This window comes from Myotis lucifugus, unplaced genomic scaffold (assembly GCF_000147115.1).
Source record: "Myotis lucifugus unplaced genomic scaffold, Myoluc2.0 scaffold_380, whole genome shotgun sequence".
Classification (NCBI taxonomy): Eukaryota; Metazoa; Chordata; class Mammalia; order Chiroptera; family Vespertilionidae; genus Myotis; species Myotis lucifugus.
The window spans coordinates 820,264-837,119 of record NW_005871428.1 but is presented as its reverse complement, the minus strand read 5'-3'; the positions used below and the strand labels follow the sequence as shown (position 1 = coordinate 837,119).

Below are 16,856 nucleotides of genomic sequence, written 5' to 3'. Positions count from 1 at the left end.
AAATTTGAGAGTGCTTAAATTCTGTACTGCAAAGCATACCTGCAGGTGTGAGTCTATAAAAACTGAAGCTTGGTTCTAGAAAAATTGGGTTGTGACCCCAAATTAAAAGATGACTATTCAGTCAACCAATCTATACTAATAATAGAGGAATATGCAAATTGTCCCGGACGCCGTCACAGTAACAGTAATGACCAGCAGGCTGTCTGGGGCAACAAGGCCGGCAGCTGGGTTAGTGAGGGACGACCAAACGACTGAACAGCAGGCTGTGTGGGGCGACCAGGCCGGCAGGGGGGTTAGTGAGGGACAACCAAACAACTGAACATCAGGTTGCATGGGGTGACCAGGCCGGCAGGGGGGTTAGTGAGGGACGACCAAATGACTGAACAGCAGGCTGTGTGGGGTGACCAGGCTGGCAGGGAGGGCAGTAAGGGGTGACCAGGCCAGCGGGGGCAGGGGGGAAGTTAGGGGCAATCAGGCAGGCAGGCAGAGGTGGTTAGGGGCGATCAGGCAGGCAGGCAGGAGCGGTTAGGAGCCAACGGTCCCGGATTGTGAGAGGGATGTCCCAGATTGGAGAGGGTGCAGGTCAGGCTGAGGGACACCCCCCTGCCCACCTTGTGCACTAATTTCTTGCACCAGGCCTCTAGTCTATAATAATAAAAGCACAATATGCTAATTAGACCAGACATCCTTCTGACGACCTTCCGGATGAAGCTGGGGCCAGTGGCCAGAGGGAAGCCCAGGTCCCGGGTGCTAGAAGGAAGCCAGTGCCGGCAGCCAGGGAAAGGAAGGCCTACTGTTGCACAGATTTCGTGCATCAGGCCTCTAGTATATGAATAAAAATAAAAAATACATTTTTTATTGGTCTTACTGAGGGGTTGAGCTACCCAGGCATTTACTGCCTTCCTGTGGTGAGCCACATCCCGAATGTGGCCATATTCAGGCTAAAGAGAGCGCTGCTAACCAGTGTCTAGTGATATAGTGGACTCTGCTACAGAACATTGAGCCAGACCATCGCACCAGAATGAAGCATACAAGAGAAGGAGGGTGTGGCTCATGACCTGAAGAGAGAGGAGCCTGTCTTTCATGTCAAGATCTGCCCAGCTTAGGCAGGCCTCAGGTGTCAAAGACAGCTGATAGCTTGAAGAACCACACTGGGGAATTATTCTTTTAGGAATGATCTCTATTCAAGCTGGTTTCTCTTTAGCGCTCATAGTGAGATGAGGTACAGGGACCAAGGGGAGCTACCCCAGATGGGCCTTACCAGGAGTGATGAACCACACTAGTCAGATGAGGCTGGAAGCAAGCTGACTTAAAATCCTGATAGTACAAATACAGGGATAGGAGGAAAGTAAGGTGTAAGTTAGAGATGCAATACCGTCTGTAAAGTGAGAGTATGGCCTAGAAGAAAAGTGTTCATATGATTGACAGTGGTTACTTCCAAATGGCAGGATGAGTGATAGTTGTTTTCTTTGACACAGTTTTTACTTTTTCTATATTTCCCAAACTTTATGGTGAGAAATTTTTAAACTGTGAGGGAAAAAGAACGATAGTTGATGAAACCTAGGATAAAAACTAATTGATCATTGTTGCTAGGCAATCAACTCATTATTTCATAACAGGGTCCCTTTATTCTGCCTTTCTTTTACTGACTGTACCATTGAGGACAACATAGTGGTTGAAAGAAAACTTGTCTTTATAGCAATATTTTGACTAACAAATGAAGAAGGAATTATGGAATAGTGCCATTTTACAACCACTAATGAATTAATAGGTATAAGCATTAAAGATTAACAGGTGCTGACATCTAAAACAGAGACAGTTGAGCATGACATACTTCCTATCTTTAGATTACATCATCATATCTATGAAGTAGTTTTGCAAAAAGTAATAATAATAATCTGAATCTGATCAAGCCTTTAGATTCAGCTACCAAATTTTAGAATTGTAGACTATACATATCAGCAGACGAACATGGCCAATAGGGTGCCTTGGGATGGAGTCCGAAGACCTAGTCACTAGGAAAGCCACGGGCAGACAACTCAGGTTCCTCCTAAAGTGCCATGGAAAAGATCACAGGGACCTTTAGATCAGTAAAGGCTTAACATATGAATCATTGAGTCTCAATGTATGGACCTTATTTGGATTCTGGTTTTTATAAAAATGTAAAAACCCCTGAGTATATATTTAACATTATTAAGGAGGTATTGTCCATCCTGTTTGGTGTAATAAGAGCCATTATCTTTTAAAGCTAATGAACTATCGATCATGAAGTCTTGCCTTTGTTTCAAATAATATGAGGGGAGAAGAGGGAGAGGCTGGCAGCACAGGTGGGGCTGGGGCGTGGATACATAAACTGTTCTACCTGCTTTTATATTTGTTTGAAAAATCTCCTTCATAGTTTGCTTTTAAGGTATCCAAAGGAAGTTGAAAACGCAGGAGTCTGTATTGGGAACCTGGTTACACATTTTTCACTCAGCCCTTCGTATGGATGGGCATTGATGCCACATTGGTGATTCCTCCCCATAGTTAGCTCTGCCTGTCTGTGGTCTGCCTGGGACTGTGCCTTCCCTGCTGTAGCCAGTAAAATCTGGCTTGTTTTTGCCCTTCCCTGGCTAAATATTTTAGAGATAGTGGCTTTTTTTTTTTGCAGAGTCCTTTTTGCGTGATGAACAGGGAGATGTTGAACAGGGTAGACAGTGCTGTTCTGCCGGACTGCTGGTGTGTGCCTCCCTCGGGCCTGTGGCTCGCTGGGAGGGCATCTGGTACTGGCAGAGCTGCGGAGAGCCACCACCACCAGGCTGGGGTTTGCTGGGAGGACAGAGACAAGTACGGAAGTTCACAGTGGGACTGGACAGTATGCATTCTCTCCCGTCTATAATGTAGCTTTTCTCCACTACTCACTCTCCTTAGAGGCCATTAAAAAAAAAAGGAAGAAGAAAAGGATTTTTAAAAATATAAAATACTAGAGGCCCGGTGCACAGATTGGTGCACTGGTGGGGTCCCTCGGCCTGTCCTGTGGGGATCAGTGGACCTCCAACTGATCGATGTTTCTCTCTCCCTCTCTCCTCTCTCTAAAATCAATAAAAATAAAATATTTAAAAGACCTTTCATCATTTCCCCCCACTTAAAAAAATATGTGGTTATGGTTATAGGAGACTTAAAAAGAACAAAGTAGCCCTGGCCACTGTGGCTCAGTTGATTGTTTTCCAGTGCACCAAAGGGTTGCTGGTTCAGTTCCTGGTCAGGGCACATGCCCGGGTTGCAGGCTCGGAGGGCATGCAGGAGGCAGCCAATCCGTGTTCTGCTCTCACATCAGTGTTTTTCTTTCTCCCTCTCCCTCTCATTCAAAATCAATAAAAATATTTTTTAAAAATAACAGTTTCAAAATTGGATAAGTTAAAATAAATTGCTTATTTAAAAACTGGTAGTTTATAGGTAAAGCTAAAAATGAGAATAGAAATAATTTACCTAAGACAGAAACAAGACTTGTAATTTCAGAAGAAAAAATTGAGTTTTAAAATGATAAATAAAGGGGAAAATAGAGAATAACAAATAAATGAACCTAGCCCCTGGATCTTGGTTTCTGATACCATTAAAAGTAACTAGGGCCCAGCCGGTGTGGCTCAATGGTTAAGCATTGACCTATGAACCAGGAAGTCACAGTTAGATTCCCGCTCAGGGTACATGCCCGGGTTGTGAGCTCGATCCCCAGGGTGGGGTGTGCAGGAAGCACCTGATCGATGATTCTGTCATCATTGATGTTTCTCTCTCTCTCTCTCCCTCTCCCTTCCTCTCTGAAACAATAAAAATAAATTTTAAAAAAAAGTAACTAGGGCTCTTTGGAGAGAGGGCTGATTCTAGGCCTTGAGCATCTAATAGTGCCCGAAAGTAAGAAGATGCTAAAAACCAACCCCAAACCAAAAACAGGAACACAATGATGGGGTTATGACAAAGGGACACAGGAGCCAAGAGAAAGAGTTCCCACTGGCCAAAGCTGGGACAATCTGAGCAACGAAAAAGGCACGTTAGTTTATAACCCAAAGTATAAAATAAATATCCTTGTGTTCATAGTGATACAAACAAATGGGCAAAGAAGCCGGTGGGAGAGGAGACAAGCTCCTGTGCAGAATGATTCCCAGTAATTCCTGTCTCCGCTCCGCCTGGAGCGCAGCCGACTCCTTCATGGGCTGTGTGCCAGCCTCTCGGGACAGCATGGCGAGGGAGAGGGGCACTTCACCGTAGAGAATTCAACCACCTCAAGCTAGGCAATCAAAGTCAGTTTATAATAAGTTTATTATAAAAGTAAATGAAATTTAAAAACAAAGCTGGAAGCTTGCTTAGAAGAGATTTTAAATATGTAGAAATTGAGAAGAAACATCAATATAAAGCAAAACCCAATATTTAGAGAAACTATAAAATATAAAATAACTAATACTAAGTTAGAGCAGGAGAGGAAAGTGCTGGAAGTTTTCATGATGAGGGTCCCCCGGGACATCCCTCCTCAGGGAAATGAGCTTTAGCTGCAGCCTCTTGCTTTAGGACAGACACACTGGGCCCAGAGCCTGCTGTGCTGCCCCTCCTCCGCCCGCCCCGTCCCCGCGTGGCCTTCACGCACTCCCTGGTTCTGAATCTTCACTGTGTGAGTGAGCCCTTCATGGGCACTGTCCTGACTGGCGGTGCGAGCGGCAGTTTGGAGACAGATCGAAGAGTCTGCTCCCTTTACTTCTCTGCTGTTGTCCTTTTATCGCTCCAAACTGCCGACAGGAAGAATGCAAGGAGGATGTTTCTTATTTTTAGGTGCGAATATTCTGCGAGATTCAACAGGCAACGTCAAGCTAGGAGATTTCGGGGCCAGCAAACGGCTTCAAACAATCTGCCTTTCGGGGACAGGAATGAAGTCTGTCACGGGCACGCCCTACTGGATGAGCCCCGAGGTGATCAGCGGGGAAGGCTACGGCCGCAAAGCGGACATCTGGTAGGTCTGCTGCGGCCTGTCTCCGCGGGTAGAAATGCCTGGCCAGGTGTCAGGGGTCTTTCGTGCTTTTGAAATAGGATGTCAGGGTTGCAAGGGTGAATATTTTAATTATGCCTCATTGAAGCTTAATCATTGACTTCCATTCTTGACGAAGGGTTTTATCTTAAGCATCTTCAGTACTAGAAAACTATTTTTCATTTCCCTAAGAACTTAGAAGTAATCAATTTTTACTGTTAGTCTCTTATAATTTAGCTATTCTTAAAGTAATACTTTGTGCTTAACCATTTGAGTCAGTCCTTAAATTGTGGTTTATTTTCACTGATTTTTATCTTTAAACTATGTTATATATAGTTACAACCTTTTAATGAAACTAAACTTGAAATCAATCACACTTAATGTATATTGACTTCACTCCTGTTTCTCATTTTGTAGTAACTATCCTTCTTTATGATGATCTTGTTTGTGTAAATGTAACTTTTAAATTCCTTTTCAGGAGTGTGGGCTGTACTGTGGTAGAAATGCTAACTGAAAAGCCTCCGTGGGCGGAATATGAAGCAATGGCTGCCATCTTTAAAATCGCCACTCAGCCCACAAACCCCAAGCTGCCCCCTCACGTCTCCGACTACACCCGGGATTTCCTCCAGCGCATCTTCACCGAGGCCAAGCTGAGGCCGTCGGCGGAGGAGCTGCTGAGGCACCTGTTCGTGCACTGTCACTAGCAGCCAGCCCCCCCTGCCCCCGGCGCCCATCTGCCTGCACCTCCTCTCTGACTGCACTTTTCTTTTTTATAAAAAAGAGAGATGGGAGGAAAAAGACAAGAGGGAAAGTGTTTCTCTTGATTCTTGGTTAAATTTGTTTAATAATAGTAACCTAAATTTTTTATATTTAATCGTTTTTTTCCCTTACAAGAACTTGAAACTTTTTTTAAAAATTTTTATAGTGTACTGATGTGGTTCAGACATTTAAAGCACTTTAGTATGTGGTCACTCTTTCTAGTACAAACATCATTTGGAATACCTGGGACTAGAGGGCCTTTCTCTGTGCTACCGGCAAATCGGTGGTGCTAGACATGGAAACAAGGAGAAGAAAATGATATCTGCTTTGTAGTTTTTAATGACAGTACTTAAAATAGATCCTCATTTGTGGGTTTGAGCCCTAAACTTAAGTCTAGAGTGGGTACTCAACTTAAAGAATATAGGTTCCTCCTTATATCTGTATTCTTTAGATCCTAACCTCTGTATACCAAGCTTCTTGCTCAGTAGGAATCATGATAGAAAATATGAATCTCTAAGAACTATGTTTATTTGTTAATCCTAATCAGTATAATAAGCAAATACACTATAGAAGATCCATGTTACTGGGATCTAAAAACCTTGTGGGATAGTTTTCTGGTTTTGTTTTTTTTTTAAAGATACTATTTTATTTTAAAACAGATATGGAAGTCAATGAGCAAATCCAAATTAAAAGACAAAAGGAGATTGCTTTACTTAATGTGTGCACAGTAGAAGAGACCACGTTTGCCAATCAAGAGAAATAATGAGAAGCAGAAGTATGTGTTGTTTAGTGTATTTTAAAGTGTGATCTTTACCTGAGGGAGAAAGTCCCAAAATTAAGAGAAAGAATAAATAATCAAAATAATGTATATTCTATCTTCCTATTTCTAGCTCCTGATTCCCCATAGGGTAACATTTCTTAGGAACTAAGAGTTTCACCTGGAGTTTCCATGAAGCTAGTGTCGGGAGATAAACCCTTGTTCTTGGGATCACAGAATACTGAGCCACCTCAAACATAGTAAGATAGTGGCTCTCCAGGGGCAGGGCTGTTTCCCTTGGCACCTGCAAGGCCTGGAGACAGCTTTGGCTTCACAGCTTAGGAGGATGCCAGTGGCATCTAGTGAGTCGAGGCCAGGGATGCTGCTAAACAAACCACAGTCTATAAGGACCACACCTGCTCCCGACAGAACCATCCTGCTCAAAATGTCCAAAGTGCCAAAGTTCAGGAGCCCTGTGGTAAAGACCAGCCCCAGTTACAGACTGCTGGCAGCCATTTACAAAGCAGGCTCCTTGCAAACAGTAATTTCAGAGAGAAGGTGATAGGATGCATAGTGAGTGTTTTACAAGAGCAAATACCACTGCTTCAAGTCAGGGTGAATGACCTCAACACCAGTAGCAACCCATTCCTTCCCAGCTGTACATCGCACCCAAAGCCGGAACTCCCTGCTAGAGACAGAATGGCTTCAAACACAGAGCTCATTGAACTCCGCTGTCTGCATATATTCTTTCCTCAACTCAGCTTACAGTCGTGGGAAAAGCAAAGCATATCAAAACAAGGTTTAACTACTTTATAGGAAAGTTAAAACCGCCAGGTATTTCTAGTACAATGTATCCACTAAGAGCAAGGACTTTGAATGGAAGGAGACCTAGGAGAAGCCATGATCCTGATGGACTGGAGCTACTGAAAAATATGAATGCTATCAGTGATGTGGCCACTTGCAATATTTCCCAGTTTATTAAAGCAAGTGCGAAGTGCTTTATGTTTAAAGATCTAGAAAGTAGTAGTCTTCCTGGAGGCCCTATATGTGATGCCTTTTATGGGATTCATAGGGGATGCAGATATTTCATTTTCTGCTAAAAAGTATGATTTTTAGGGATTCAGCTGTTTCTGAAGTTCATTAGATTGTGGTTTACTGTATCAGGTCCTATCTGTCATTCCCTGTAGGAAATTTGAAGTTCTACTAGCTAGTCTGAGAAGAAGTCAAAACACCAAGATTCTCATACCCTGTAATCCACGGAAGCGGCTCACCAGGAAGAATATGAATCAGTGGTCTCCCTGGAGGTCAGCGGCACCCTGTGCTGGGAGCCATCCCCAAGGACAAGGAGCTGTCCCGTTTCTCATCTTCTCATGGGTGAAGCATCACTTGTGCTGGAGCGAGACCACAGTGTCTGGGCCAAGGGGCTTTTCCTTTGTTCTTTGTCTGTGTGGCTGTGATTTCCTTCTGACTCTTGTTGGTCTGTCAGGGTAACCAGCGGTGCAGAATCTGAGACTAACACTCTTAGAGAGAGATCCTGGGAGACTCTGACACCCAAAGCAAAATTGTTTGCTTTTTTCAGTCTCCCTTTTACTTTTAAATGCATAGAAAACAAATCACCTGAAAGAAACTTCTACTTTAACACTGCTGCAGAAGACCTTTGTTTTATAGGAAAAATATTATTAGCTATGGGAGAGTACTGTTCTTTAATGTAAAGACTTAAAAATAGACTAATAGTTTACAGAGTTATTATATAAAATGTGATGTGAATTTATTTTAAATAAGTTGTAAAGGTACCAAAACCACAAGAAAAGTTAATATATATAAAAGCTACTAGAACAAAAAAGCTTGAAGTGGGATGACGTATGGAAGAGCAAAAGTAAATTTTAAAAAGAAATTTTTGAGATAAAACACCTTTATAAGGGGCAATTAGATATAACACTCCACCCCCTTTTTTTTTCTAATAATGGTATGGATCAACAAATGAAATTTGAACTTTTTAAGATGACTCTAAATGTGTTTTGTTTTTTAGCTGCACAACTCATCTTCTATAGATAGTGCTTCTTTGCTGAGGCTGGAAAGGGTCAGACTGCTGACTGTGCCTTCACGATGCCGCGCTCAGGCTGTGGCGGACTCTGGTGCTGGAAAGGTCCCCGGGCAGTCTGACCGTGCTTTTCAGGAAGTGTCTTTCCACTTGGGCCTTGCGGGAGTCACGATGGCAGGACCTAGGTTTTGGCCAAGTAGAAGATTTTACATCGCAAACAAAATGCATTGAGTAAAAGGGTTGAAAAATAGAATGACTAATGGAAATTTAGTAATGGTTAGTAATTCTTTCAAATGTATTTGAAATTTTCTGTATGAATATCTTACAATTTTTTCCATTTTCCTCATTTACAAAACATGTTTCTAACTTGAAAAAATGGTTAAAGACTGTTGCCTTAGAATGTTTTCAGAGGCATCGTCAACCTCCCATATTTATATGAAATTGAAACGCACAGGTTGAATGAGCTACAAAAAAATTAAAGCTTATTTTAGAGTAAATTGAATTGGCTTTCACTTGAGATTCTATCTTATTCTTTAGAAACTATGTTAAAAAGAAAAATTATTTGTTTAGAGCAGCTTTCTGCTACTTTACCTCTTACATGTGTCAGGTCTGATCTCTAGTATTTCTGAGATGGAGTTTGGATAAGATATGTGAAGTCATTGAGAAAATCAAATCTGAATAGTTTATAGGGACGACCATGCTTGGGCTCAAAAGCCAAGATGTTTGCCACATGCCAACTCCTTGGCCCATGGCAGCGTTCCGAGCCAGGGGTTTCATTTGGGGTCTAGGGACCAATAGCTTGGATATAAAATCATCTGGTGTCAGTCAAGTATAGTAATCAGTTTTTTTAAATAAGGTGAATCTTTTTTTATTTGCTCACTCAGTAATTGTGGCTACTGTGTCAGTACTAATTCACTTACCCTTAAGGAGATCCCAGCCTAGGAGGAGACACGGGCAAACAGTACCCTCACTCTGAGAGCTCAGCAATGATGTTTAAAGTCTTACGGTTTCTTGTGATGTAAGGAAATAGCAGTTTTGGGTAATTATTGGCTGTTACAAACCAAAATGTCATTAACAACATGAATTAAAAGTAGCCCCAAATTAGAGGGACCTCCGTTGTTCAGCAGCCGCTCTCTCAGGACTCCCTCCCACAACCCAGCCTCTGCTCAGACAGTTCCGCCATGAAGGGCATTTATCCCATAAACAGTGCTTTTTCCTTCTGTTTCTTTTAAAGAAAAAAAAAACTTTATTTTGGTCTAAATTGTCTAGAAATTTTATAGGAATTGAATTCTATCAACAGTGTTATTTATACTAAGATCCAGACAATTTCTTAAAACCTTCCTGTTTTATATTGGGTTTGACCTTTGTTACGAATGTAATGTTCATATTTATTTGAATTTTAAGATTGGTTAAATGTTAATGAAAAGCAATTTAACTGTTCATTTTTGGTAGTGCCTTTTTCTCTGTATGCCTTAATTTTATTTTATATGAATAATTCATGTGACCCACCAAAATGAAGTTTTTTTCCCAAAATCAGTAGTTTCAAGAATTGATTTGGCCTTAGACTGTGTATTAGCCCTTAAATATTTCTTACTTCCTGCTTCCTCCTCCTACCCTTTTCTACCTCTTCTTTTTAATGTTAGAAGACAAACATCGGCATTAATCTGCACAGACACAGCACAGTCTCCGTGAGACGTGGACTGCTGAGATAGGAGAGGGTGTCCTCCTTCTAAAGGCAGGCGGGAAGGTGTCTTCCGGTGGGCGCTTGATTTTCAGTCAGATGGACACTGTCCAGAGTCTCTGTATATCATGGTTCAGTTCTGATGATCATAGCAGAGGTAGAATGGTTGTTTTTGCCCTAACAAGGTTGTTTAAATGGTTTACAAATGTTCAGGCAATGAGACGTAGGGCAATGAGCAAGAAATCCAGGGATAGCAAATTTCTAATCTAACATTGTAATGAAAACTCTAACTTACATTTCTGTGAAGTGTGTGTGTGTGTGTGTGTGTGTGTGTGTGTGTGTGTGTGTAGTGGAGCAGGGATGGAAAGAGAGGAAAGGTATGAATGTTCAGTTAGATTAGTTTCTGTTCTTGGAGGAACAACTCAAACGTGTATGACCTACTGGTGATGGATGAGTAATCATCCTTGGGTAGGAATACCAGCATTCTTCACAAGTAACTAGTACAAATGATTATTTAATACAGGTATTTATTGTAAATTGCCAAGCTCTTGGTTGCTAAAAGTAGATTAAAATTAAATTTGTATGTGTGTATAATAGTTTATACTTAACCCTTAAATAGAAAGTAATTGATTTTGCATAGTTCTTCATGAACTCTTTGGGATAGAAATTCTGCCAGACATTATCAAAACCAGCTTCCTTAGTTTATGAAACATTGGAAAGGAAATTCTCTTACACCTCCTCCTGGTTGGCTAGGGAGCGCATGCTGTGGAGCCACTGGCCCTGCTTCACAGGGTCTCCATCTGAGCAGGATGCCACAGCAGGCGAAGGAAGGTCAGAGCCAGCAGTGCCCACGCTTGCCTCATGCACTCTCAGGAGAGTCTGGAGACTCCTCTCAGTGATGGCGAGAGTGGACATGAGTCATGTCAGAGTACAGGGAGGAGTCAGCTAGAGAAAAGAGTAGAATCGTACCTGTTGCCTGCACCCAGTCTTTTATGTAATTCTTCATGTTTTTCATAATTCTGCATTTTAATTGACAGTAATATATGTTTGATAAAACAGCAAAGGCATTAAGTTAGTGAGTCCTGTTATTCCCTATGCCTGATTACTCTTGTTTGCATTCACAATCTGCAATATCAGAATCACTTTAAACCAAAGCTTTTATATTCCCTGCACACATTGCCAAAATGATTAGCACCGTTACTTCTGCCCACCTGTAAGCTAATGGGATAAAAATGACAAAGTAGATACTAGTAGAATCTGCATCTCAGTCTATCCTCAGGTAAAAGGAGAGGCGCTCAGTGTTTGCACTTAGGCAGCAGAATTTACTTCAGCTATTACGGAACTACAGGATTGCAGACTTGAGCCTGTACACCTGCCGAGCTCCTTAACATCAGCTGGCCATAGATACGTTGACTAGCGATGCCTGCGGTTGGAAGTGTACTTTCTTCTAGTGTCTTAACATTTAGGAACTTATGATTGATTGGGAGACATATCAGGAAAGCTGTGAAGAAATGCAAATTATAGTCTGATGTCTGCTTTGTGCCATAGACACTTTGGAACATAAAAAAGAGTCTGCATTCCAGTTTACATGCAGCATTTGTCCACAAATAAGGATATCTGAGTCCTTTAATGACAGTTGAGAACAGTAAAGTTTGTGATTGTACTGAAAGCACTTTTATGTTCATTAATTTTTTTAGAATTTAAATTTTAAAAGCATATGTAACGTGGTGATTTTAGCATTAGCATTACTTAGAGGAGAGAGATAAGTAACAAAATTACATCTTAAACTCTAGTAGATACTTAGACTCCAAAAGGCATTTGACATATTCTAATTTTTCCAAAGACTTTTCCCCCCACCTGGAATAAGAAGGGAGGACTAACGGAAACACTGAGATGAAAAGTCTTATGGGCGAAAGGAAGTGGGAAAGTGGGCCAAACCTTGCAATATACCCTATTCAAGCAAAAGCACCGTGTCTAAGGGTAAGAATGCTTCTTTAAAAACATGATTGTTTTTAATACAATGTTAATTAGTAAAAGGTTTACATTTTTTCTATTGCTGTTGGTTTTAAAATTTGCTACTCTGCATTCAGAAATATTATAAAATAGTTAATACCAAGAATACTTTTAATGTCTGACATCTCTTACATTTCACATGGTTCTTTTTATTCAAATATCATTATAAATAAAAGTAAACTTGGATAAGTTTGAGAATAAACTTTGTTACAAACTATGATTATCAATTTGTAAATTTACCTTTTGGCCTAATGTACATTTTTTAATGTAGCCATTAAATTCTTTATATTTAACCTATTAGTTTCTCTCTGTAAAAAATTTTAATCTCAGTTGAATGCTGGGCAGTTTATAATAATGTACAAATAATAATGTTTTTTTCCTATCAAGGTTGACTTTGCACATTTTTGGAAGTTTTTAATTTGTACACTGATGTACTGCTTTGACCAATAATTGTTGATGTGTGTATGAGCATCATGAATGTGTGCATTGAACTACTGTCTGTGTCTCTGTTTTAACTTCTTTCAACATGTGGCCATCAGTAACTGCACTGCTGTCACAGACTTACATGGACCTTACTGCTTTTACAGTGTATGCTCGTCTTGGTTCTCTCTTTGTCGAAGAACTCAGGAGTTCAACTCACTTTCTGATTTTACATGTATCTTAAAATCCATGACTAAGTTGAAAGTATGCTTGCAACTCCATGTATCAGGGGATGTTGTGTGTGGAGATGTCTGTCTGTCTGTCTGTAGGCACATTTATATATTCCAGTAATTTCTTGTTTTCATTTGTTTCTACATTTTTATGAACTTGTTTTTTATAAGGGTACTGTTTAGTTAGAATTAAATATATGTAAAAGCTTTCTGAGAGATTATTTACTATATGAATATATTTTCAGCTGGCTGATCTAAAATATTTTTAAAATTTTGTTTTTAACTATTCACAACACGTTTGTATTTCCAGAATTAGACACAAGTTTACTTAGATGTAAGTTAAAGTACTCCTGGGAGGAAGAGCATTGGTTCTCTTTTGAGAATTCTCTGAAGTGCAAATTCAGAGGAAAAAGGAGATCGTAAGCAGTAGCAAAAACACACTGCCCACTAAAATGGCCTTTGAGTCCTCAGAGCTATGAAAAAACTGAGAACTAACTCGTCTTGAAAAGATGCGGAGACTTTTCTGTCTCCAGGCTCTCTTGGCTGGTCCTACTGTTGTTGACTGTTTCCTTTATCCTACCCTAAAGATGTTAACAGTTAGGTTTTTTCCTCACTGGGCAAGGTCAGACCTCGTTTATGATTCTCTGCAATTGACTATAAATTGGTCTAGAAATGTCCAAACATACATTGAATGTCTTTGTACTGTACTGTGTATGCTAAGTAACTGGCAGAAAAAGAATTGGAAATTAAATTTCCAATCTGACAATGTTATTGTACTTAAGGAAATCCTTGTTTTTAATATGCGGTACCATGTAAAATTACTTGTGTTAGGAATACAGTCCACTGTTGAAGTTGAATGTCACTAAGCTTATTATGTTACAAGAGCCAGTATGATTAAAACCTCCCAGAAGCCAGATACAGCGTGGTATGTGCCACATTTCATGCATATTTTGACTTTGTGTTGTTCATTGAAAGTTGTGCTTGTAAAAATGTATAAAATTTCAGAGTTTTTATGTATTTGTTTTTCTTGCTGATAAATAGCTTTTTAAAAATCTAATGTGAAAGAAACCATGTTTATATTTTGTTAGTGATCAGTGACTTTGTTTATATGGAAATTTGTATATTGTTGGCACACATTTTTTTTAGATTTATCATGCATGAAGGCTGCAATAATTAGCACAATGAAAATTGCTTTTTTTTTTTTTAACATGTTAATTCATTTGAAAGATTGTGGTGCAAAGGGTTACTCTGAGTAACCTGGGTTATGGAATATAAATGAACGGCACTCTGAGTGTTAATAAAGCTAATATTTATTTCCACTGTGATTGGTTTGTCCAAATCTGTTCTTGGACGCAGTGTGTTCCCACTTGTCCCTTCTTTGCCTGAGTTGATCACTTTCTAGGAGACCAAGCACAGACTAACCTAGAAACATTGCAACTAAATCTTGCCAGGGTATACATCTGTGAAGTCCTACCCACCAGGCTCTGGCATATCTTTTTCTGGACACTTTGATTACCCAAGTCAGAAATTAACAGTGATGAAGCATAGCATAAACACTGCCTTTGAAACTCACAGGTCTTGGGCATAGCTTCACAGCCAAGCAACAGTGTAGAGTCCAAGGGCTTGTTATAAGGGCTCTTCAGCACTCAGCTGAACTGCTCTTTTAAAAACAAGGTACACTTTTTAAAAATAGCATGAACAAAGCCTACTTAGTCAAAGTGTAAGGAATGGGTGTTCCCACAGTATTGGAGAAATTTAAATTATTCTTTTTATGTTTATTTACTAAATTGATGGGGTGACATTGGTCAACATAAACATTTAGGTTTTAGGTGTGGGTTTCTATGTTACAAGATCTGTATATTACACCGTGTGCTCACCACCCAAAATTAAATCTTCTGTTACCAAGAGATCATTTAAATTAATACTTTCATATAGAGGGCAACTTAGCAATGCAAGATAAAAGCCTCAGAATCTTGTATATTTTCTGACCCAGCAATTCTGTATCTATGAATTCTGTGGCAATGATTGCAACTGTGCTTAAGATATAGCTAATATATATAAAAGCCTAAGCGACTGGCTGGCCGGTAGCTATGACATGCACTGACCACCAGGGGGCAGATGCTCAACGCAGGAGCAGAAACCACAGGCATGGAAACATGGAACAGACTGATGGATCTCAGAGGGAAGAGGGTAAAGGGGAGGGCGGGAAGAGATTAACCAAAGATCTTATATGCATACTAGAGGACCAGTGCATTGATTCATGCACTGGTGGGGTCCCTCGGCCTGGCCTGCACCCTCTCACAATCTGGGACTCCTTGGGGGATGTTGGAGAGCTGGTTTTGGCCCGATCCCCGCAAGCCAGGCCAAGGGGCCCCACCAGTGCACAAGTCCATGCACTGGGCCTCTAGTATAGCTATACAAGCCCCAAATTGAGGCTATGTTCAACAATGGGGGTTATGTAACGAAGTACCACAATCGGGCTAGTCGCTTATAACATCAGAAATTTGTCAACTGGAGGCTAGAAGTTCAAAATCAAGGTGTCGGCAGGGCCATGTTCCTGTGGAAGTGCAGGGAAGTCTCTGCTCCTTCCAGCTCTCGGTGGCCCCAGGTTCTCTGTGGCTCGTGCTGACAGCTGCATTCTCTGCCTTCTGTCTTCACATGGTGTCCTCCCTCTTTGTGTCTACCCCTCTGTGTGTGTGTCCCATGTTTATAAGGACACCAGAGTCATATTGGATTAGGGCGCACCCTGATGACCTCATTTTAACTTGCTTACTTCGAAAAACCCTGTTTCCAAATAAGGTCACATTCCAAGGTACCCGAGGTTAGGACTTCAAAATCTCTCATTTGGTGGAAAGGCAAATCCATTGTAGTCAGTTCTGTGGCCCCTAAAAATTCTATTCTACTCACATGCAAAATACATTCACCCCATCCCACCATATACCAGTCAATAATTCCAGCATCCACACGAAGGCCAATATTCATCTAAACAACTCAAAATCATCTAACTCATTCAAGTCAATTATTGGTTAGACTTGGTGTATGGTTCATGCTGGAGCAAAAGTCCTTTTCATCTGTGAACCTATCAAACCAGACTACTCTGCTTTCAGGTGGGACAGATGGGGGGTAGACAGTTATACTTCGGAAGGGAGAAAGCAGAAAGAAAGGGCCTAGGTCCCAAGCAAGTCAAACCTAACAGGGCCAACAGACTTCATTCGATGGTAAGACTTGAGGAAAACCCTCATAGGCCCCTGGCTCTGTCCTGAGGAGCCCACTGGGTGGTGGCATTGCTCCCTCAGGACCAAGGAGGTGCCCCAAAGGCACTGGCCCACCCCCGGGCCTGTGCCTCCCAGCCTGTGACAGCAGCTGCCTGCTGGCCTTTGAACTGCCTTCCAGTCACTCTTCCCTTTCCTTAAAGTAGAACATGTTTGCAGCCGAACAGCTCCACCAGTCCCTTTCCTCCCACAGAAGTCCAGGTCTGGCAGCCTTCCTTCCTTCAGTCCCTTCTCTCTGGAAGCGGGCGGGGTTTCTGCTGCCATCATTGCCTGTACCCACCCGTAAACCACAAGCCTGATCTTTTTTTTTTTTTTTTTTTTACTTTTTCTCTTAAATCCACTTTGTCCAAGTAATCTTTGTTTGTTTGTTTGTTTTATTGCTTAAAGTATTACAAAGAGTACTACATATGTCTCCTTTTTTTCCCCCCTTGACATCCCCCCGGCCTCCCCTACTCCCCAGTGTCTTATGTCCATTGGTTATGCTTATATGTATGCATACAAGTCCTTCGGTTGATCTCTTAACCCCCCGCCCCTCTTGCCCCCCAACCCTCCCCGGCCTTCCCGCTGTAGTTTGACAGTCTGTTCGATGCTGCTCTGCCTCTGTATCTATTTTTGTTCATCAGTTTATAATGGTCTTTATTATCCATAAATGAGTGAGATCATGTGGTATTTTTCTTTCATTGACTGGCTTAT

General features: G+C 41.1%; 1 protein-coding gene and 1 non-coding gene across 5 annotated transcripts in view; both read left to right on the top strand.

Moving 5' to 3' along the window:
* The window catches only part of MAP3K2 (mitogen-activated protein kinase kinase kinase 2), a 46,294-nt gene extending 32,078 nt beyond the window's left edge, over positions 1-14,216 (top strand). For 3 of the 4 annotated variants that reach the window (XM_023765139.1, XM_023765140.1, XM_023765141.1), the window contains 2 exons: positions 4,798-4,975; positions 5,469-6,351. In XM_023765139.1, coding sequence (XP_023620907.1) covers positions 4,798-4,975; positions 5,469-5,694 — 404 coding nt within the window. In that variant the 3' untranslated portion in view covers positions 5,695-6,351. Of the gene's footprint in view, positions 1-4,797; positions 4,976-5,468 lie in introns of all 4 variants that reach the window. The other variant, XM_006101706.2, reaches the window with a different exon arrangement.
* Positions 14,217-14,442: 226 nt separating this feature from the next.
* LOC111828489 lies at positions 14,443-14,573 on the top strand. Its single transcript, XR_002832374.1, has one exon. It is a non-coding gene; the product is annotated as a small nucleolar RNA SNORA50 (small nucleolar RNA).
* Positions 14,574-16,856: the final 2,283 nt, after the last annotated feature.